Here is a 24,375-nt window from a genome sequence, read left to right as displayed (position 1 = left end):
CTCCATTCCACACATTAAATCTCTGTTAATGGGACAGGACATTTTTCTCTAGACTAGTTGGCAACCATATATATTTCATCACAAAAGCTTGCCTCTCTTAGACAAGCTATTACCGAATAGCAGATTAGTATTATAGGTTTTATTCTTTTGACTGAACCAGTCTTTTGGATGCACACTTCTTGCATCTGACGATGATATGAGCTCTGACTCATAAAGACTTGGCTGGACTAAATTTTGTTCATCTTTAAGATGTCAGTTGACTCCTATATAATTTTGCTGCAACAGACTTAACATGGCTACACCTCTGGTAACTAATGGATAAATAGGGGCTTAACACAAAACCATAATGTACCATGATAACTGGAAATTCTCTCTTTGGTCACCTTGTATATTTGTAAATAAAAGAAATATTTAAAAGACATCACAGGACTCCGTTGTTCTCTTTTATGCAAGGGAAACTAAGCTCTGCAGCCTGCCCCTAGACTTCTCATTGCTCAGGGAAGTGAGGACTGGAACACATAAACTGGTTAATTGAAACATAAAATCCCAGTATTGAAACAACAATTATATAATGGGCTCTGAACAGTGTAATTGTGCTATTCTGTAATATATGTGAAAAAATTAAGAAGCTGTGGTAAAATGGACATGAAGGATCAGTGCCAGACACATGTATGCATACCTATGGAGTGCTGTATACAGTCATTGCACGTGTCAATCTGCACTAGAAAAGTGAAATAAGACCCTCAATTGCATTGGAGGGAGGAGGTTCATTGTAAAAATGCACAGGAGGGAGGCATTCCCTTTCATTCAAAAACAAGGTATACCTTGCCTTCCAGAACCATGACGAATGCTGCCCCCACAATGCCTTGCCAAGAAAAATAGGCAGAGTATTGGGCTGGTGCACAAATAGGGCACAAATGGAGGAAGATGTCTTTTGGAAGCGAAAAAACCCCTCACAACTCAAGTTGCAGGAATAGGGAAATACCTCCATGTGGAATCACCCTTGAATCTGACCTGTCATGTCTGAGCCCCATCCATGCCAATGTTAATACTGAACCATTGTTTCATTCTGTATTGTTGCTATGAACCATTGCTAATGCTGTACCTTAATGTCATTTTGCAAATGCCATCACTTTCATTTCACAAGCATCCTGAGAACGCAGCTGGCTTATCTCCTCCTCCCGTCTTCCCCTTTGAAGCTCCCAGGAGCGACCTTGCACTATCTGAAATACCGCAGTTTAATCTTATGCCTTTTGTCCTGTCTAGGCTGATGTATAAACCCTTGGAGAAGTTCCCAGAACATTTTCCACGCAAACCTGTGGTTTTGTTGGGAGGGAGGAGTGATTGGGTATTTAGAGATGTACTTTCCTCAAGTTCCTATTCCTGTCAAGGAATGTGTACTGCTTAGATGCTTTCTTGCTTCTGAGTAATTCTATGGACATATGTATGGAAATGATTTGATTTCTGTATAAAACAATTTAACCAAGAGCCTGGACTTCTTGTTGCAATGGTACAGGGATCTGTCTGCCATATCCTGTCATCCATAGCCTGACACCTTCAAAGGGAAGATTCTTCTACCCTATTTGTTGTCTGCTGTGGAAGAGCTGTAGCTCTGAGCCTCGCATGTCTTTTTAAAGACACTCTGGATTGATATGTTTCTAGCTGAACAATTTACTATACGTTTTGTTGTTGCTTTGACAATTTTATTGCTTCTGCTTGGAACATGTTGGGTAGATTTCTTTTCTGCTCTTGAATGAGATCTAAGAATAATGTGTTCCCATAAAGATAAGTAACACCTCTCCATTATAGCTTGGTAATTAAATAATTTTAACGTTAATGCAGAAGATTAATATGTTTTTCTCCTTATATAATTTTCTACTCTCCTTATATACTGGTCCTGATTGTGGGGTATTTTTGTTGTCTAGTTATATACAAGACTTCTCTCTTATGAAGAAAAGCTGGAACAGAGGCTAGTTTCCCCATATGTTTCTACAGAAGTATCCAGTAGATCCTGCGTAACAGAAAAGCAGCTGGTTCCACTGTGACGTCGTCACACAGCCATAAATTTAGCACCATCTCCCGCTGAATGCTCACCTTATTCCGGCTCTCTTGCAATTTCGCCATTCTCCTCAATTCACACATTGTGACTCTTTATGTCGTCTTTATCTGCTTCCATGTGAATGCCCTGGATCGACTATGAATGCTTTGCAACACCAAACCGCTCACTCTTCCCAATCATCTGTCTCACTTAACACTGATTCTCCTGCTCTACACTCCCACAAGCCCCAGCACGACCCGCAATTAAGCCTCAAAGTAATTTTTTAAAAAAAACATCAGCCTTATAGCGCTATAGCAATATTCTGAGCGGGAAACCTCTGCTACCTATCACGGTTGGCTTTTGGGTTGGCCCAGCACAACATTGGTATAATAGAAGAGCAATAAAGCGCAAATATGCCAAAAATATTTTTTTAAGGGGCGGGATTTTTAGGGCCCCGTTTCCAGAGACGACTAACTGTCGAATTGTGCTTTTCCCTTTTAATGTGACTGACTGGAAGCGCAAGCAGTCGTCAAAAGATGGGAGAATCCATTCTAATAATGATAACAGAAGAAACGATTTCTAGTGCAAAACTGACGAAATAAGAGCCCGTGTGATGATGGCCTATGTTAGACCTGAAACACTAGATCAGAAGCTGGAGATATAGAGCATAACACCTCAATGCTAAGAGACATTGCCACTCATAGTAACTGTTCACTATACAGCTTTAGATCTTCATTTGGAGAAACAAGGACTCCCACATCATTTATTACTGTTAGGTAGATCTGTAATTGGTTGACAAATTGCACCAAAAGAGTGCTATTTAATGGTTCTTCGTCCTTTTGGAGAAGAGTGACAAGTGGAGTGCCTCAGGGATCGATCCTGTGACCTGTTCTGTTTAACATTTTATAAACGATTTGGATGAAGGAATAGAGGGAATGTTTATTAAATTTTCAGATGATACTAAATTGGGACAAGTAGCAAATATGGTAGAAGACAGAATCAGGATAGATGATGAACTTAACAGGCTGGAAAACTAGGCTAAAACTAACACAATGAATTTTAATAGAGATAAATGTAAAGTTCTGTATTTAGATAGGAAAAATCAAATGCATAATTATAGGATAGGGGAGACTTGTCTTGGCAGTAGTATGTGTGAAAAGAATCCAGGGGTTTTAGTAGACCATACACTGAACCTGAATCAACAGTGTGATGTGGTAGCTAAAAAGGCAAATGTGATTTTGGGCTGCATCAACAGAAATATATCAACACGAAGTGATGGTATCTCTGTACTCTGCTCTGATTAGACCTCACCACAATTTAAGAAGGATATAGACAAGCTGGAATGTGTCCAGAGGAGGGCAATAAAGATGGTGAGGGGTCTGGAGATCAAGTCCTATAAGGAAAGGTTGAAGGAGCTTGGTATGTTTAACCTGGAGAGGAGACAACTGAGAGGTGATATGATAACCATCTTCAAGTACTTGAAGGGATATAGAGGATGGTGCAGAGTTGTTTTCCATTGTCCTAGGTTGGACCAGAACCAATGGGTTGAAATTAAATCAAATGAGTTTTCAGCTAAACATTAGGAAGAACTTCCTTTTTTTAAAATTTTAATAATTTTAATAGGAAGAACTTCCTGACAGAGGGGTCCCTCAAGGGAACAGGCTTCCTTGGGAGGTGGTGGGTTGTCCTTCTTTAGAGATTTTAAGTAGAGGCTAGATGGCCATCTGACAGCAATGCTTATTCTGTGAACCTGGGCAGATCATGAGAGGGAGGGCAGGAAGGATTACATCAGTGCTTAGTTCTTGTGGCCCCTTCTTACATGTCCAGGGTAATGCCAATCACCACTTTGGGGTCAGGAAGCAATTTTCCCCAGGCCAGTTTGGCTAGGGATCCTGATGGTGTTTTGTTATCTTTTGAGCATGGAGTAGGGATCACTGGGGGTACGGGGCAGGAGGTAGTTGTAAATTTCCTGCATTATGCATGTGGTTGGACTAGATGACCCCGGAGATCTGCCGCGGACAGAGTTAGAAACCATAATAATTGCACAGCAATTAGGGGTGGTATTCCGGAAAAGCTATAAACAAGGAAGTGGTGGTGGTCAAAAGGGGGCGGTCTCTTTGTGAACCGCTTCTATTTGTTCACATCCATGGTGAGGACTGCGCAAGAGAAGCATTAGAAAGCGCGCCGAACTCATCTATGAGGCACAACGCAACAGATGCGAAAGAATGGTGGGATTGAGGTAAGAGTATGTGAACAACCTTCTGAGAAGCGCATAAATGGCGGGAGGGGGGGAAGCGGCAAACTTGAGACGTGTGGATTCGGCCTTGGAGACCAGGATTCTTAAAGGATCTACCCTGTGTACTCTTTCCTTCAGAGTAGTTATCAAATAATTGTCTTTCTCTGTCTCGGCACCCATACTGTGGAGCTCCCTCTCAGCAAGCATTAAACTGGTGGCTAACCTGTTATCAATGCCTTTACTTCCCCCACTCCACTGTCTGGGATCCAAAGCAGCTGACCCATCTTGCCTCCTCTCTCCTCTAGGTATCTTTAAAAATAACATGGCAAGGACACCCATGGCCTACAACTTCCAAAATTCTCGCAGGATTTCCTCTTTGGCAATTTCAGCCATCATTACCTATCCAACCACAGTACTTCAGCAGAGCTGCCGGGACAAACAGAGTTGTGGCCAAACTTCCCCAAGAGTTTGGGAAGCCCAATAGGACATGTATGTTTTGCCATGCTGGTTTTAAAGAGGCCCAGCTGTGGCTTGACTCAATAAAGGAAGCCATGTCCTCCAGTTCATATGATCTGAGCAAGTATGTTAATTATAGGACATTATGGATGTCTTTCATTCATAGGGTCACCATAATTTGAAAGCAACTTGATGGCAAATAACACATGTACAGAGACGAGAGGAGGCAAGGAGGATTAGCTACTGTGTCTCTTGGGGCAATGGAGTCGGGGTGAAAAGGCAAGAACGAGGCAGTGGCAGCTGAAGTGAGGCAGCAGCTGCAGCAGGAACAAGTTAAGAGGAGGCAAGTGAGAGGTAGGCAGGACAAGATTTAACACACACACACACACACACACACCAAATATCTGCCATATCTGAGTCATCTCTGCTTGACAAACTTTAGGCATGAGGCTAAAATACTCTTTTCACTGCGGCTTTTTGTTGAGCTGTTTATATTTTGTAGTTCCTTGTATCGTTTTTTGGAGTACAAATTTTCTCAGGAAAGGAAATGAGAAATACATATAAAGATACATATCACTTAAATTATAATCTAAAATAAATGTAGTGATGTAACACAAATTTGCATGAAGTCAATGGCAAATTAAATATAATTGCAAAGTTTGAGTTTTATTTTTTATCTGTTTTGAGAAGCAAAGAACCTAGCTTATTCAAAGTGCACATAAACAATGTATTTTTCTATATGACCACATTTTATGATTAAAACATACAAAAGCCATTTAGTGAGAAAAAGGCAGTCTGAATAAGTGCCACATTTAGATGATGTATGAATATAGGCATAAACCACTGGCATAAACACTGTTGTCCCTAGTCAGTGGCTCCTTGCCTTCTATTCAACACAGGCTTTCAAAAGCTGAGATGTTCATCATGCTCAGTCACCTAGATTTCAAGAGGGAATTCCTTTGGAATGAAATCAAAACTGAAATTTCTCCTTTATTAAGCTGTAGAAACCAAAATATTTTTCTGCTCAGTACAGCAACGAACAGTATTAATACATGCAATACATTGTTAAATCAGACTGTCCACCTACTCCCAGTAACATGAGATATCAACCTCTGCATTAGTAGAAGTCCATGAAATATTGAAGCAGACAGCTATGTTACAGTCTTTCATCTGACAAAGGATTTTGTTTTTCTTTTTGTAACATCCAGTAGTAGCAACAGGCCTTAGACCAATGTACTTAAATACGGTTAGCCCAATAAATGGTAATAGTTTTTTGCATGCTATTAAGCTCTTTAACCAGAATGACATTATGAGACAATATATTGCAGAATTTGAACTATATGCTTCCTTTAGGCAGTTGTTTTCAGCCTGCGACTTTTCTGCTCCTTATCTAATGGTCCCACTACAAAAAGGGAAAGGGGGCAAGTCCTCAGATTTTTTTTTAAAGGAGATCAATATTGTCCTGGCCCTCATGGTCCCAGAGCAGCGTGGGAAGAAGTCACGGGAAGTAGCTCCAGTGCCATTAGCAGCGAGGTTGCTCATCAAAGCCCTAGGCTTTCCCAGCTGTGCCAACCTTTTTAGTTGGAGATCAAATCAGGACTACTCTGCATGCAAAGTATGTGGTCTACCACTATGCTATGATCCCTCCGCTTACTATCCATCCCTTATGACCCTGTAGGGAAATCACTAGTGTGTCAAGTGAAGTGTGACTGTAGAGTGGCAGCAGAAAATGTTGAGGATCTTCCCTGTTTTCCCCTTCCCCAAGCTGTACTTCCCAATCCTGGGAAAGTCTTTTCCTGAGGTTGTAGGGTCCAGGTGGACTATGAGTCAGGTGGGTGGAAGGTTGCAATATGGAGGAATGAGGGGATGAAATTGCCCTTCCTGCCCCTTCCATTAGCAGAGCACTTCTGAGAAAGAAGAAATTTCTCCATCCTCACTGGAGTCCACCGAGCCACACAGCTATCAATAGAAGATTTGCTATTATGGTGCTATTCGCTCTGAGATCCCTTATATATCAGCCATTTCCCCCAATACATGGTTTTAGTATTTTTTGGACCTATTTTGTGAGGATCTCCCTAATGGAATGCAACTGGTTTAGTCTCCCAGAGTGGCCTCGCGTCACTCCGGAGGAAATAATAACTCTTATAGATCAACTAAAATCAGGTAAAGCTTCTGGTCCAGATGCAATAATCCCAGAGGTGCTGAAAGCTGATCCAGAGTGGTGGGCCCCTCTGCTTGCTTCTCTCTTCACTATGGTAAATAAGACTGGCCAGATGCCAGCCACCTGGACCAATGCAATAATTGTTCCCATTTATAAAAAGGGTTGTCATCTTAACCCCTCTAACTTCAGACCAATCAGCTTGTTATCTGTTATTGGGAAACTATACGCTAAATTCTTGCAAATTAAGCTCAGCACTTGGATGTCATCTACCAAAATATTAGGTCCAGAACAGGTGGGGTTTTGTCTGGGGAAGTCAGCTTTGGATAATTGTTTAGTCCTCGCTCATTTGATTAATAAATACATGAGTAGGAAAAGCTCTAAACTGAACATTGCCTTTATGGACCTTAAGGGAGCCTTTGACTCAAGAGAAGTTCTCTGGGCAAAGCTTGAGGGGATGTCACTAGATAAGAGGTTATTATCTCTTATCAAAAGACTTTATTCATCAACGTCTTGCCAGGTCAGGTGTTCTTCCTTTGGGAGACTCTCACCCAGTATCTGTATTAAGAAGGGGGTTAAGCAGGGGTGAATTTTAGCCCCCCCCCTTTGTTTAATCATTTTTTTAATGATCTTGCCCCTTTTTTGTCACTGGTTGTCACAGTCCTAGACTTGGCTCCGTTTCTATCCCTTTGTTATTATATGCGGATGATGCGGTTCTTCTGGCTTCTTCCCGTGTTAAATTGAATTGTTTATTGAACCGTTGCCTTGAATACTGTGTGACCAACAGACTGGAGTTGAACTATGAAAAATCTAAGGTATTGGTTTTTCCCAATTCCCAGAAACCGTATAACTGGATTGTCAATGGTAATAGACTTGAACAAGTTAAGCACTTTAAATACCTGGGTGTCTATTACCAATCTAATACTACTTTGGACTTTCCACCATAGGATGGCTATTAATGCTGCCAAAGTTAATGCTGCAGCAATATCTTTCTTTTATTTTTCTGATCAAAGTAACCAATATGTGCCTGCTGCTCTTAAAGCCTTCAGTGTTAAAATTGGAGCTCGCTTATTGTACAGGGCCCTGCTCTGGATTGATGCTATTGACAATTCAGTAGAACATGTTCACTCTAACTTTCTGCTTACAATCATTGGGGTTCCTATGTGTGTTCCATATGCTGCCTTATGCTTAGAGTGCGGTCAGAATCTGTTGGCCACCAAGGCATGGCTTCACACTATCAAATATTGGTTGAGACTCCATTTTAATTCTGATCCCCCTAGTTATACGTATCATTTATTATCTGAATTTGCCAACTCTAGTAGGTCAGCAAAAAGGAAGAGAGAGGCACGGAATAACCTAAGCCAAACAATGTATCAACCGTGCCCGACTAACTAAGCAGCCTACTGGCTGTGTAAACTATAATTTCACAAGTCAAAGAATTAATCACTTATTTAGTCACCAGTACTGTACCACAACTTATATTTCATAAGCATTTGAAACTGTGTGTTTATCTTCTAACCACTAGGGTATACTTCCCACTACCACTCAATAGTTTATAACAAGCAAGTACATATGCAACTGGACTATGATTCCATATATATCTCACAATGAAAGTAACTGCTTATTTGAAACTGTGTGTTTATTTTCCAACCACTAGGGTGTACTGCCCACTGACCATTCAATAGTTCATAACATAAGCAAATACATATGAATTCTCACAATGAAAGTAACTGCTGACGGGTTCGCCAGCCAGAAGTTCCCGTTCCGGATACCCCTTTATCAAAGCAGTTACCACTGTAAAAATATAAAAACAATTTTTTTACAATATATAGAGCAGCTTATAAATAGTACCCTTTTAAAAGTGCAGACATTACAACCATACCATCATATACTCTCATATACTCATATGTTTAACTCTAGTAGGTCAGCCTGTATTGAAGCTAAAATAAGTTCCTTGAACTTATCTATAGAATTTTTATCCCTGCTATCTGAGTCTGAGGCCTTCTCAAAAATAAAATCCAGTCTTTTGGGATTAGAGTTACAAACTCTCTATAGTTCTGCTAATAGAACTTCTTCTCCCCTAAACTTGGGGATTGTCCCTAATGTAAGTCTCCCAGCAGTATACCTTTACCAACTCTTGGCTCCCAATTTACGTAGCGCCTTTTCTCTAGCCAGATTTAATGTTCTTCCCTCAGCCATTTTATCTGGTAGATTTCATGGGATTCCTTATTATAGTAGGTGTTGTCCTTGTTTGATAGACCATGTTGAAACTGTTTCCCATGTTCTTCTCCCGTGCTCTTTTTATCTGGCGCCATGCCGGGATCTTCTACATCCTATGTTAGTCCAACTTTCAGAGTTTTCTGATGATTTTAAGGTTCAGTTTCTGCTTACCAACCCAGACGGGGAAATAACTGAAATAGTAACAAAGTTTCTCTACAGTGCCATGGCTATACGCCCTGACAAGTAATATTCTATACTGGTTTTGCTGCATTGTTGCCCTGTTCCTATCTGTAATTTTAGCCCAAATCCACACTTCTCAAGTTTTCTGCTTTCCCCCCGCCCACTATTCACTTCTCAGAGGGCTGTTCACATACCCTTACCTCAATCCCGCCATTCTCTCACATCTTTCGCGTTGCGCCTCAGACGAATTTGTCATGCGTTCAAACGCTTCTCTTGCACGGTTCTCACAGTGGATGTGGACAAATAGAAGCGTTTCAGAAGGAGACAGCCCCCTTCAAACCACCCAACTTCCATGTTTGCAGCCTTTCCGGAACACCATCCCTCTTTGCCGTGCAATTATCAAGCTTTTCTACTCTCTCTGCAGCATGCCTGCCTGCCCGCCCTTTCCTTTTTTTTTTTTTTTAAAGGGGACTTTCCCAGCATTGTTGCACAATCCCGGCCATAAATCTTAATCAGGGTGCTACAAAATCCCCTCAGAGACATCAAGAGGTGGCGTCATTTCCATTTCCGTGTCATTTTTAGGATGCCGAACAGTTGGAAATATCGGTGGCTGTTAAAATTAATTTTTTTTTAAGTGTTGAAATTACCATTATAGCGGAAATCCGTCATTCTAACATTACATTCAAGTATCAAATAATTAGTCTGCCCATTTGGAGAGTTTGGATCACCCCCACCTTAAATATCAGTTCAAATTAGCCCGCCAGAATAATGGTCCAATGGATTTCAAAGAAGAAGGCATAGAATAACATTAACCAATCATAGGCACCATAGAGGTGTGGCCTCGCCATAGCAATTTAGCAAACAAACGCTATAGTGGAAATCTGATGAAAAAATGGGGGAAAAAATGACTGTGATGTCGTCATTGGCGACGTCAGATCTAAACCCGCCCCATATTGCACGATTCTACCAGGGATGTGGACAAAGTATAGCACGCGGCAGCGGCAGTAAGAGAAGGGATGTGAACACAGACTGGGACATTGTGGGATAGAATCCAATGCGATTAATGCGGAAGGTAGGGAAGTGTGGATTTGGCCTTAATCTCATTCTGTATGGACTCGTTTCTGTATTTAATATCTTATATTTTATATATGCCAATAAAGGATTGCTTGCTTGGTTTGGCTACAGCGGAACATTGTGCTGACCTAGGGAACCACCTCTCCTGTGCGCGCCCTCACCCCCAGCCTAAGAATCAAGCAGGCTGCTGCTGGGCAGAAGCAGGCAGTGTAGTACCTACCATCACTGCCTGTTTAGTTCTGTTGCTGCTAGGCAGGAGGCAAGCAGGCTGGTGAAGACACCACCACACAAACACATGTATAGGCTGGCTTTGGCAAGCCCCCCAAACCAGCTCATTGACAACTTGGCTTTGCCCAAGTGACCCAATGCTGATTGCTCCAGGCTGTGCCAGTCAGTCAAGGAACAATAAGCTGAAGGAGATAAGCAGCTGCAGGGTTACAAAACTGACCAGGGTTACAATTCTAAGTTGTGAAATTCCTGGGGATTTAGAGGGTGGAACCTAGAGAGAAGGAGGGCTGTGCAGGAAGGGATCTCATGCCATAAAGTCCAGGCTTCAAGCAGCCATTTTTTCTAAGAGAACTGAACTCTGTCATCTGGCAATCCCGGAGATTTCCAGGCCCCACCTGGAGGGTGGCAACCATAAGACTGGACCCAGGCCTGCATCAGGAGAGAAGGTGAAGGTGGGGCCCTTTGGGGAACTCCTGGTAGCTATTATTCCAGGTGAGCTGTAAGTAGACATGGGCATGAACGGAAAAAAAACCCGAACAAGCTGTTCATTGTTCATTGCCAAACAGTAACGAACATGACCCTGTTCACAAACATGTTAATTGTTCATTGTTCGTGGCCCCTTAAAGATCCCTTTAAACTATCAGCTGGCAGGTGGCAGGGGTTAATTCCCCCTGCCACCTGCCAGCTGATAGTTTAAAGGGCCCTTCTCTGCCACGTGCAAGGGGCAGGGCCCTTTAAACACCCCACAAACTGACCTTCCCAATGTCCAATACCCACCAAATTTGCAGGGGACATAGTCCTCACTGTCCTCCAAAGACCTCCCAAGTTTCAGAGAGATTGCACCCAGGAAAAGGCATGATCCATGTGTCCCCCCCCCTTTGCTGTCATTTTCTCTTCACAGTGACAAAAATGGGACTGCCTGTTGGAAGGCAGCTACTTTGAGGGGTTACAAGCTGACCTTGCCAATGTCCAATACCCACCAAATTTGCAGGGGACATAGTTCTCACTGTCCTCCGAAGATCCCCCCGAGTTTCAGAGAGATTGCACCCCTGGAAAGGCATGATCCATGGGTCCTTCCCTTTGTTGTCATTTTCTCTTCACAGTGGCAAAAACAGGACTCTCTGCTGGAAGTACTTTGAAGGGTTAAAGCCAGAAGGAAAGCCAGAAGGAGTTCAGGCAGAGTTCAGTCCCTGCTGTTGTCAAGGGAATTGATTGAAGGACCCCAGACTGTCTGGCTTGACAAACGGCTGATGAAGGCAACGAACGAGGCTTGCAACGACCACTTGTTCATTTAGAATGGAGCCTCATGAATGGCTTGTTTGCGAACAGACAAACGGGCTGTTCGTGGGTTTTTTCCATTCGTAATGCTGTTTGTGCCCATGTCTAGCTGTAAGACCCTAATGAAAGGGTCTTCTTGTGAGCTGGGGGAATTGGCATTAAAGGAGATGCAACAAGAAGGGCTAATTGGGAAATCCCCACCTATGTCTACCTGGATTGTTTCCTTAGAGAACTCTCAAATAAACAGGAAAGGTTTCTTTTTTTAACAGAAAAAAAAGGCAAGAATGCAGAAAACACACACACATACAGACAGATCTAACTAGGAAAACAGTGAGGAAATGGGAAAGCAGATTCAGGGGAAGGGTGCACTAAACTCATGCATACCAAAGCATGTTTCAACCCTTCTCCCACTGTTGCTGTGCATGTTATAAAGAACAGCAAGGAAGCTGTGAAACCAAGAAATCAGAAGAACATTGACACTTGGAAGAGCAGCTACAAGGGAACCAGAAAAGATTCTTAAAGATAAGGATGCTTCACTGGGGACCAATATCAAGACAATCCAAACTATGGTATTTCCCATTATTATATATGGTTGTGAAAGTTGGACAATGAAAAAGCTGACGGAAGAAAATTGATTCATTTGAAATGTGGTGCTGGAGGAGAGTTTTGTGGATACCATGGATGGCCAAAAAGTCAAATAAGTGGATTCTAGATCAACTGACATTTGAATTCTCCCTATAAGCTAAAATGACAAAACTGAGGCTATTATACTTTGGTCACATCATGAGAAGACAAGACTCTCTGAGAAAGTAAATAATGCTAGGAAAAGTGAAAGGCAGTAGGAAAAGAGGAAGACCCAAAGCAAGATGGCTTGACTCAATAAAGGAAACCACATCCTGATCTAAGCAGGTCTCTTAATGATAGGATCTTTCAGAGGTCTTTCCATTCATAGCATCATCATAGGTTGGAAGTGACTTGATAGCACATAACACACATACAACTGAATTGTGATCTCTGCCATCAACTTTTTCTGGCTGGTTAACATTCCACAGGTAAGGCTTCAGGATTTGAAAAAAATCATTTTAGGGGTTCCTCCATTGAGAAACATTAGCCTAGATGGACCTCAGGCACACACTTGCATCAGGAGCTCTTTGCCTTAAGTATACTGCAGGTTCAACAAGGCAATTACAACAGAAACGGCTATGACAATGCTGCAAGCCCAGGGCAGTGAGACTATCATTGTGTTAGTCCTAAAGACAATATAAGAAGAGTCAGACTAGATTATTCCAAAGAGGCATCCAGCATTCTCTTTCTAACACTGGCCAGTTAGATGCCTCCAAGGAGCCCAGAAGCAAAGCATGAAGGCAACAGCCTCAGCATCTGACCTTTATAGATGACTATCTTCAGAGGAAGCATTGTCTATCAATAGACCTAGCCTCCATTAATCTAATTCATTTGTCAAGTCAGCAAGGCTAGTAGCTATTTCTGTGCCTCCTGGCAATGAATTCCCTGTTGTTTCAAGAAATATTTGCCTGCCCGATTGATAAAAGTTTACCACACATCAAGTACAGGCATGTGGTGCAACGTGTGCCAGTATGGTTGTCTGTTTGGGCTCAGATTGTGGTGCTATTATTTGATCACTGTATACTATTTCCTCTCTGGTTTCATGAAGCACTGATTGGATGATGGTATCGCTGTTCAGTGTCTCAGGTTCTTAACCTGTACGGCAGGTTTGCCATTGAAGTCTTCTGGAAGCTTTAATATTGCATAATGGTACAAATGAGTCATGACTCTCAGCCCCAGTCCTTCCTTAGGGCATAAATTATGTACTTGTCTTTGAGGGATGATGGAGTGAAACAAAGAAGGCCTGTTTGGAAATTCATCAAGCAATTTTGCCATCATGGCAAAAACACAGGAATGGAATATCAATTACCCTACTTGAACTCTGAAAGAGAAATTTGTCATTTAACTAGAAGTTTGACTCAGTCCCTGTTCTTTTGCACCTTTCCTATGCTGTTGTTGGCAGGTCCTTTGTCAAACTAAACAACACGGAGTGTATTACCTACTTCATACACATGTGTACCTTTACCCAGAAGGAAGCCAAATGCCATAGAATTTTAGTTCTTCTAAGCAGTATGTGGGTAGGTTATGTTATGTATGCAATTAGGTCATTTCCCAGGAATAATTACCTCTATGCACAGATGGTGGAGAAGGCCCTAAAGTTTAACCTTGCCCTAAATTTAGAACAATTAATATAATAATAGGGTATCCTGTCAAATGCCAATGACTAAATTGTTGAATGAGCCTGTCATTACTGAGGGTTGATCTATATGAAGAGCTATTTGCACTTTTTGCAATAATCTATTACAAAAGATTCTGCAGTAGGCCCTTAAAGAGATTTCCTCTGCCCTTGAGGCGTCTGGGTGGGGATGCATTCTGTTGAAAGCATTTTTGTTGAAAGCATTCCACTTGAGTGGCCCTTAACATATCCTCTGGTGTTCTTGATGACTTGAATACACCTAAGCACTGCTTTTGCATTGCATCATGGAGATGCTATGTAAATGTGTAAAGCCTAAAGGGAAGGCACACATCCCTAAATAATCATTGTACAAAAATCCTGGGCCCATCATAGCAGCAATCCCAGACTGTAACTGTCAAACATCATTCATAGTCACTAACATCCTGTCCCCCATCCCAAGTAGAATATTAGCTAGCTCCACAACAAATAAAGCCTTCCTTTTCTTTATACTCCTCAAATTAGTAATATTCTAAGCATTGGTATTTATTTTGAAGATTTATTTTGAAGATTCATAGAATAAAAACAATTGGTAATTAAACTATTATTAACATACTATCAACACACATTGAAAAGAAGAGGGAATATGATTGTTTACCATAGTTTCATAATTTAAAATCTCAGACATGCACAAGGTGACTTAAACAAAATATAAATGTGTACTGAAAACTATGTGATATATGGTGGTGGGAAGTGCTGAGTGATAGCCTACTTATGGAGACTCCTGCTGGGGTTTTCAAGGCAAGAGATTAACAGAGGTATTTTGCCATTGCCTAGTTCTGCTGCCCTGGCCTTCTTTGGAGGTTTCCTATCCAATTACTAACAACAAATGCTGACCCTGCTTAGCTTCCAAGATCTGACTTCCAAGACTGGGCTTGCCTGAGCTATCCAGGTCAGAGATATTGAAAGTGCAAAATTTACAACAGTTATACAACTAAAATACCAGAATTTTGCTGCAGTCAAATCACAGGAAACAGATGATAAAAATATCATTTGTCCTGCAACATACGAACTTTTCCCATTTCTGCTGTATGAATTCATTACCTTTGGTATCTCCTTCCCCTACATAAATACAAAATGATTGTTTACATTATAGCAATAATGTCTCCGTTTGTGCAACAACAGAGATGGGGAAATGGAATAACAAAGAACAATAGCCATCTTTGCCGCAGTCAACAATCTGATCAGCCTTTTCACTCTAAATTGTTCCCCCGCACACACATACAAATGTGCTGCGGAAAAGATATAGAGCAGGGGGGATTTAGGTTGGGAAAATAATTCAGGGGAAAGAATTAACTTTCCCCTCCCCCAATAACACTTTGTCCAGCTCACGGAGAAATTCCTGAAGATTTGTGGGTACAACTTGGGAAAGGTAGGGTTTAGAGCAGAGAGAGACCTCCACAGAGTATAATGCCATAGAGTTAACTCTCCAGAGCAGCCATTTTCTCCAGGTGAACTGTTCTCTGTAGTCTGGGGTCCAGATCTGCAGGCACTACCTGGAGGTTGGCAAGCCAAGTCAAGTTATTGCTGCTTGAGCCAACAGTGTATCTTTGATGTTGTTCCAGCAAAGGCTGAGAAAGGAGCTGAGACCTTAAATATTATTTTAAGAGGTAGAGACCACAAGCCCCTCTCCTCCAAGAGCAGGCTGCCTTAGGATTGCCCATGTGCCCTCTGGGGACAGGAGATCTCCACCTGGTGGGCCTTGCCTGTTGGCACTCCAACTGCCAGTGGGAGAAAGAAAGCTTTTAAAAATGGCTGTCAATGACAGCATGGCATCCCTTCTGGGGAAGGCCAGAAGTGATGTCAATGCCTCTTTAAATAAAACCATAGAGTTTCCAGTGATTCCTAATGAGGCATTACATCTCTTCTGGGTTTTCTCAGAAAGGATGACATGGTGCCAATGATGGCCACCACTGCTGCATGTCCCCGCCCCACATAGTCTCCTGCTGGTCACCAGGCCAGGCCTAGCAACCTTAGGTTGCCAGTAGTTAAAGATACTACCCCTGGTTACAGCAAGGCTGATCCTTTTTTTTTCTTTTTTAATTTTATTGGATGGGTCATTATACAAATATAAAAACATACACAGTTAACTTTCCATCATATTATAATACCCCCACCCTTTCCCCCCACTTTTCCGTTGACTTCCGACAGTTTTCCATTCCCTTTATTACCTCTTAGATAAAATCTTGACCAAACTAAACTCTATATAAAATAATAATACCTATCTAATGATAAATACCATTATCTAACATTCCATATCTTTTAGTACTATCTATCAATAGTATCCAATAACCTACAATATAATATGCCCCCTATATTAATAGCTATATACTACATTCTAAGAATGGGTCATAGTAATATATTTTATACCATTGCATATCTTTAGATAGCACTATTACACATATCTATCATATCTATAATGTTCAAAATTATTAATATCCTTTATATTGTTATTCAATTCATGACGTTATAACCTAGTAAATTATAACATATTGTACCTACATATATCAATAAAATGGTATATTATCACAAACTAGATTTTTTACCTCTAATAAAATATTATAATTACTACCTCTATATTAATTCAAAGTAACAGAACACTATCCTCCCCTCAGAAAGTATCCAAAGACCACACCTTCCTTTTAATGTCCCACTTTTTTTCTATATAGTTCTTAAATTTCTCCCAACTTATTATATACTCTTCCATATCTTCCTCTCGAAGTTTCCTCATAAGTTTATCCATTTCAGCCAAGCTCAATGTTTTTAAAATCCAATCTTCCACCGATGGTATCTCTTTTGTCTTCCACAGCTGTGCATAAATTATCCTAGCTGCCGTAGTCATATAAAATACCATTATCCTGTCCATTTTGTCAAAGTCTTCTAGGTTTATACATAACAATAACAATTCTGGGTTTCTAACAACTTTGTTCTTCAACATATCTGACATAACGTCTACTATTTCCCCCCAGAAATGCTTAGCTTTTTCACACGTCCACCACATATGATAAAAGGAACCCTCATGCTTTCCACATTTCCAACATTTATCTGACATCTGACTATTTCCATTGGCTAGCTTTTTTGGCGTGAGATACCATCTATAAATCATTTTATGCACATTTTCTCTTATCGTGGTACATGTTGATATCTTTATAGTATTTTCCCACAATTTCTCCCAAGCTTCCATCAATATATCCTTATTACAGTTTATTGCCCACTTTACCATTTGAACTTTTACTGTCTCATCTTCTGTAAACCATTTCAACAAAATTTTATACACTTTAGATATCAATTTCCCCCCCCCTTGCAGTAGACATTGTTCCAATTCTGAATTTTCCACTCTAAACCCTACTTTCCTCCGATCAGTGTCAAACAAATCTTTTATCTGCATATATTGAAACCACCCATATCGAAATGGCAATTCATCATTATTTTTAATATTGTATAAATTCTGATCCACTCTAAGAATGTTCTGATATGTCATCCACTCCACTCCTTCATGATCAGTTCTTGGATTCACAACCTCTGCAGGTACAATCCACATTGGTGTTCTTTCATTCAAATATCGCTTGTATTTAGTCCATACTGCAAATAGACTCCGCCTCACAAAATGATGCAAAAACATCGCATCAGCCTTACTCTTTCCATACCATAAATATACATGCCATCCAAAGGTTTTATTGTACCCTTCCAATGTCAATAATTTATGATTTTCTAACAACATCCAATCCCTCACCCAAACTAAGCATATGGCTTCATGATATAGTTTCAAATTTGGTAGTTGGAGTCCTCCTCTTTCCTTTGCATCATATAACACCTTCATCTTCACTCTAGGCTTTTTTCCTGCCCACACAAAGGTTAAAATTTTTCTTTGCCATTTTTCAAATTGCTTATTATCTAGCACAATTGGAATTGTCTGCATTAAAAACATTATTCTTGGTAACACATTCATCTTAATTGCAGCACTACGACCCAACCATGATAGGTTTAACTTATTCCACACCATCATGTCTCTGTCTATTTGCTGCCAAAGCTTTTCATAATTGTTTTTAAATAAATCAATATTTTTTGCAGTCAACTCAATACCTAGATATCTTATTTTATGAACCACTTCAGAATCCGTTATCCGTTATCCTCATTAACTCTTGTTCTGTCTTTCCGCACAGCAGACTTACTTCGGTGTTTTTGTGCCTTCAGTTCACTGGGGGCCAATTTGCCTCAGCTTCCCATATTTTCCAGACCAGCGCAGAGGAACTTTTTGGCAATCGGAAGAAATATCTCTTCTTCTAGACACCATCCTGGAAGGTGGGCATGCTGTTAAGCTCATGTCGAGCACTCATTTCAAGAACAGGACGATCTACCGTCGTCTGTCCACTGTCCTTCATCGCCACGGCTTCCCGAGGTCCCCTGAACAATGCCGCACCAAGTTCAAAAAATTGAAAAGCGACTTCCTGGGGTCTCTGGAGGCCTGGCAGGGAATCCCTAGAGCGAGCGGATGTGTTTGGCGCCATTCTGCGATGATGCGTCTATGGGAGGCTGCAGGCCGACCAAGATGGGAGGACAGATGCTTCGAAGGTGCGTATCTTAGAGCCAAGCTAAAAGTGAGGCCTGATAGTGGTTGGACACTTGTCGGCGTCCCTCAAGTTTCAACGGGAAATGTAGGCATCCTGGCTTTACAGCTTGTCTCTCAATTAAAGCTGCAAGACCAGGATGCCCTCATTTCCAATCAAAACTTGAGGGAGGATAACAATTGTCCAACCTGTGTCAGCCGTCACTTGTAGCTTGCAGCAAATAGAAGAGGAAAAAATCCACAGGGAATACAATACTAATTTACAAAATTACAGAACTGTATTCAGAGTGCAAAGGCTACAAAATTTCATCATGGTATTCAAATAAGTAAATAACAACCTCTTGATGCAATTTTCAGGCACACACATCAACAATACAATAATCTTTTACATAATTATACAGGGCAAGTTGCAGTAGACACACACAATTCCCAACAATCTTCTTGGAATGGTTATAACAATTCTTTTCAGGACTTCCCTCAGCAAGTGAACGGTGAAGCCCAGCCATGAAGCAAAGCTCCAACCCACGCTCAATCTGGGGCCGGCTATCTGTGGCAGATATCGGAATCCTTCATCAGGAGCGTGTGGAATGCTACAATAAAAAATTTCTTTATTATTTAGCCTCTTTGGTCTTCGTAGAAATATTTCATGACCCAAACCACAAACACATACCTTTACAGCAGAAAAAGTAATTTCCAATGTGTTTACGTCTTACATGCCCAAAACACGGTCACTTGTAGCTTAGCTCTTAGTGTTTCCTAAAACCACTTTCCCACGACTGTGCAGACTCTTCATGGCACCCATGTATGATCAAGCACGCTTGCTCCCAGCAGCTCCTGTCTCACCGAACTCACAGAACATTCCTTGCCTCACTCACATACATTTTCGCTCCTGTCACGCTCCTGACTTGTGGAGGTGCCAACAATGGATTTTTATACTCTATGTATTTTTCCCTTTCAAACAATGCACAGCAAGGGATGTGCTCTTAGGTCACCGAAAAAAAATTCCCCAAGTTCCCAGAGTGGGTTTGTCTTTGTGATTGCAAACTAATGTTTGATTATAGGACTATTCAGAAGACAGTCGGTTGAGGAAAGAGCAACACAGTCTGATAAGGATGAGTGTGATGGTCCTATCAATGTTGACTCATTGGAGACGGGAGAGGAGGACAAGTTAAATGCACCAAGCACCACTGCTGACCCTTCAGAAGAGTATCAGGCAGCTGCCTCGCTCTCAAGTGCAAGTTTACATATTTTTCCAAGACATGACTAGTGGATGTTCTAAATGTTACAGGAATCATACTAGGATTTGTGATCTTTTAAAAAAATTATTTCCCCCTTCTTTACTTGAGGAACTTCACCAGATAACATGTTTGCTGGAGAAGCTAGAAAGGGGGATAAGACACCATGCAGGGAACTGAGCATGCATGGAGCAACGTTGGATGATGCACACCAGACAGGGATTCTGGAGGCCATCAGGAAAAACCTTTTTGGGAAGGGTGAGCACATCATTAACACGATGGACCAACAGGCATTCTGTCTCATTTTTTTAAATAGCCGTTAACCATTGGCTGTGAGCCATCATGCAGAGACAGTGTGGATTAACATGCAGAAATCCATGTCACCACCTGTTTTACTGCACAACTCTTTCTGTTCACAAACTCTGAATTGCTGGTTAGACAAATTGCCACCCACCCACACCAGTCTTTCCAAAAATTTTGGTGTTATTGGTTCAAATCTTTAAAAAATTTTAACCTTCTGTCTCTATAATTGTATTGCAGGAGCAAATACAGAAACAGCCATCCCGACCGCAGCATCCGAGCATGGAAACGAGGTACAGGAGGGTCCCATTTATATTGACTCATCATCGACCCCAGAGGAGGAGGATTGTCGAAACATGTTGAACAGGGCAGGACCTTCGGGGATCGCCTATAGTAATCAACAGCGATCAACCTCAGGTGTGTATGGGAACCCGAAACCCCTACGGACACAGAATTACATTTTCAGTGTTGGTGAGCATCTGCTGAGAGTTTGTCAACCCCTTCCACTCCTTTGCATCATTGGTAGGTGCAGTGGGTGAGGGAACACCTGTCAAGGCAGAGAAAGAATCGTGTGGAACACAGACCATAGCAGAAGCATCACTGGGAGAAGTCTCCGTATTTGCTAATCTTGAGGCAATTAAGAAAAGCTGCTTGGAGACAAGTAAGAAACTATTGAGCATCACTTTCTCATGCAATTTAAACATTAATGTGATTATTGCCCCCTCACAGAGTAATTAAATATACAGAGGACACAGCACCGTACCTGTTAAGATAACAGAATATGCATTCTCAGTCTACAGCTATGTATTTTGGTAAACAAATGATATTTGTGGCGTTCTGTGTACTGCTGGTGCCATGTAAAAGTTTTTTTTAAAGTTACCTAAACATCAGTGTTAGTGAGAGCATCAGTTTAAATAGGTTTCTCAGTTGCTGCATGAAATTCAATCAGTAATTGGTGATTTCATTTTCAACAGTGAGAAAATTCAACAAAAGACAATGCACCATCGAGAAAAAGAACCGGCAACATCAAAGAAATATTGCTAACCTGAAAAGAAGACTTTTATCATTGGAGAAGGAGCTCGGGAGGCTGAGGGATGACTTGAAAAAAAAAACAATGGAGAAGAATGAGAGTACAAGACACATGCAGGTCACCACCATGGTTTTATGGAGAACTGGAAGGTGGACTTCCGTTAGGACAATTTTTTTTTTTTAGGATAACGAGCAATCTCCCCCCCCCCCAAAAAAAAACACAGAACGCATGTGTGAGACTCAAATTTTAATTTTGTGGACTTATGACAATTATTTGGTGTAAAAAATTTTTTTCAAAATAACATTTATATGGAAAAAAAACCCTAATTTTCAGTTAATAAGAATGGTCTCTCTTATCTAGGTGGACCTCTGGGGACTGAGGCGATGTCGTTTTTTTTCATGTTCTCAAAAAAAAGGTTCCTGTGGTTCTGTTTAACAGTTCAATCTTTGGGAATAAAAAAGGTTTTGCAGTTGTTTAAATTGCTGTGATCATTTGTCAGCGTAATGAAAGGGAAGGCCCCATCAAATTGTTGATTGAACACAGTGTTCAGGTAATATGATGACTGTTAAGTTAGTGATCCAGAGGAGTTAGCCGTGTTAGTCGGAAGTATCAAAATCAAAAAGAGTCCAGTAGCATCGTGTAAGACTAACCAATTTTATTGTAGAGTAAGCTTTCGATAGCCACAGTTCTCTTCGTCAGATGCATGGAAGGCCAAAAGAAACTGGTCCGATATCTGAACAGTTTATTTTGGCCCACCATGCATCTGACGAAGAGAACTGTGGCTCTCGAAAGCTTACGCTACAATAAAATTGGTTAGTCTTACACGATGCTACTGGACTCTTCTTGATCATGTAAAATTATAGGAAAATCTTGATTATTGTGGTGATTTGGCTCAATTCAATGTGTCTTTCCAAATGAGAAAAGTAAAGGGATTTGATTTCTGATTGCAATGAGTGGGAATGCCATGGGTTTTGGTTGGGGTTTTTAAGTGACTTGAATGATAATGCAACAGTGCCCGAAGTCAGGGAGTACCTATTCCATGTCAACCTTTGAAGTTTTTCTGGAGGAATTTTTTCCCCCAAACAACCCTACCTCCCCTTTCTTTTAAAGCCCAGCCAGAACTAAGCAGTGATAAACACTGTTCATCCAAATTATTGCCATTGATGACATAACACTTCCAGTGGTTGGACTCTGTCAATTAATGATGTTTTTCAGTCCTCCAGACATTTTAGCGTCGCCTTTTACGTGGAATCGCTGCTTTTGTTAATGGCATTTCCTACGATACCTGTTCTCCTGAGTCATGGTCTCAGGAGAGGGATCACCACGTTGTGATGTGTTTCCAAGCAGCAAGTCACCTAATGAATTGAGAGCCCTAACAGCATTCTCCATTGCATTGAGATTCTAGGTGAGCACCTCTCTAAACATCAACCTATCCTCCCTCACCTCATCCAGCATCTCTTTATGGCAGTGCTCAGAATGCTCTGTGAACAAATCGTGCCTGCGGGTCTCCTCGCGCACAGACTCCATGACTGCACCTCTAAATTGTCTGTCCTCTGATTCCGACTGCTGAATCATGGACTGTGCCACATCGGTCAGAATTGACACACGACACTTTCTATTTCTCATATTGTTAAGGCGTGTGGCAGGAGATAGCTCTGCATTGGAGGAATGTTGAGACTCCACCGCATGGTCTGTAAACGGGATAGGGGGTGGGTAAGATAACAGAAAACATTGTCTTAAAAACAAACACAAAATGAACAGCAACATAAAGAGTTATATACAATTCATGTATCATCCCGCTTGACCACGGTATGACCACTCATTGAAGCATGTAAAGCATGTCACTATTATCCACTCTACAAACTGCCTGTGTGTTGGATTTTGCTAAGAGAACTACAGAGAGCTGTGCCTCGACAAAGGTCATCAACCCGATATTCAAGGATGGGAATGGAAAATCAAAAGCGGCTCTCAAGATCGGAGTTATGCTATCACGGTGGACAGACCAAAATGACTGTGCTCTCATTCAGGTGATTGATCCCTAATTTCTCATATACTCACCATTTGAATCCTCAGAAGAATGATCAGTCTCTGCTGCAGAAGTACCTGGTTCCTGCGCTTCATCAGGAAAACCTGCACCAAAAAATAAATTAACCCCCCCCCCAAATTTAGTTAACCCACATCTCATTCAATTGAAACCAAAATAAATAGTTAGAGTTTACATTTGTGGAAAACATGACGCTGACAAGCGCTGCCCTTTGAAAGAGAATTTCCACCAATTGCAGAAATTCATAACTCACCTCCCATGATTCTTCCTCTCCTTTCCTCAATGATGTCCTCCAGGTCAGGTGTTTGGTCTTCATCGAAGGGTCGCTCCTCAGGGCTGGAAGCTAAAAAAGAGAGAGTGATCGTTTCCATGATAGTACTGTCATGCAAAACCTTCCAGCGCACATCCCAATGACAGTCCCATTGGGCATCCTCTGTTCTCAAAGATGCATTGCTTTGATCCATTTTCAGGAGCTGACCCAACATCCCTAATAGCTATGTAAAACGGTTATCATCCAAGTCGCCTCACTGGTCATTTTGTGTGGCAGTCGGTGTCTTGTCCCAGTCCAAGGTCTGCCTATGCGCTGCACCTTAACGATAACAACAGAACAGAGCTCTAACATTGTCTCCAGTAATGGCCGCAATAAAACTCACCGTTCTCCGATGCTGAGGTTGTGCTTAGCTCCGCCACGTTTATGGTGGTAAAGTCACATGAGAAAAGTTCTTCTGAACCCTATATGACATTGTGATTTTGCAGCATCGGTGCAGAGACAATCTGGTAGGAAAGGCTTCGAGCCACACGTTTTGGCTTTATACTTGCGTCTCCGCGGAATATCCGATCCAACTTCCGGAAAAAAGGACAGTATGCCGGCGCGTTCCCAGATCTGCTATTGTACGCCACCACTCTTTTATACTCTTGTCGCAGTGCCTTTGATTTTGTTCTGCATTCAGTCGCGGTCCTGTGGTGACCCCTTAGCGTCATCTGTTTGGCGATTTTTATAAAGATGTCTATGTTGCGGTGGCATACGGAAAGCGC

General features: G+C 41.4%; 1 protein-coding gene across 2 annotated transcripts in view; it reads left to right on the top strand.

The window, feature by feature from the left end:
- The window catches only part of LOC129331472 (uncharacterized), a 34,791-nt gene extending 13,050 nt beyond the window's left edge, over positions 1 to 21,741 (top strand). Inside the window, exons 2-6 of one of the 2 annotated variants that reach the window (XM_054982045.1) lie at positions 18,328 to 18,736; positions 20,078 to 20,224; positions 20,507 to 20,683; positions 20,793 to 20,927; positions 21,241 to 21,741. In XM_054982045.1, the coding sequence (XP_054838020.1) occupies positions 18,487 to 18,736; positions 20,078 to 20,224; positions 20,507 to 20,683; positions 20,793 to 20,927; positions 21,241 to 21,479 (948 nt within the window). In that variant the 5' untranslated portion in view covers positions 18,328 to 18,486 and the 3' untranslated portion in view covers positions 21,480 to 21,741. The remainder of the gene's footprint in view (positions 1 to 18,327; positions 18,737 to 20,077; positions 20,225 to 20,506; positions 20,684 to 20,792; positions 20,928 to 21,240) is intronic. The other variant, XM_054982047.1, reaches the window with a different exon arrangement.
- The last annotated feature ends 2,634 nt before the right edge of the window (positions 21,742 to 24,375 follow it).

Source organism: Eublepharis macularius, chromosome 1, assembly GCF_028583425.1.
Source record: "Eublepharis macularius isolate TG4126 chromosome 1, MPM_Emac_v1.0, whole genome shotgun sequence".
Lineage (NCBI taxonomy): Eukaryota > Metazoa > Chordata > Lepidosauria > Squamata > Eublepharidae > Eublepharis > Eublepharis macularius.
The sequence above is the reverse complement of the archived record's forward strand: the minus strand, read 5'-3'. Positions and strand labels throughout refer to the sequence as shown.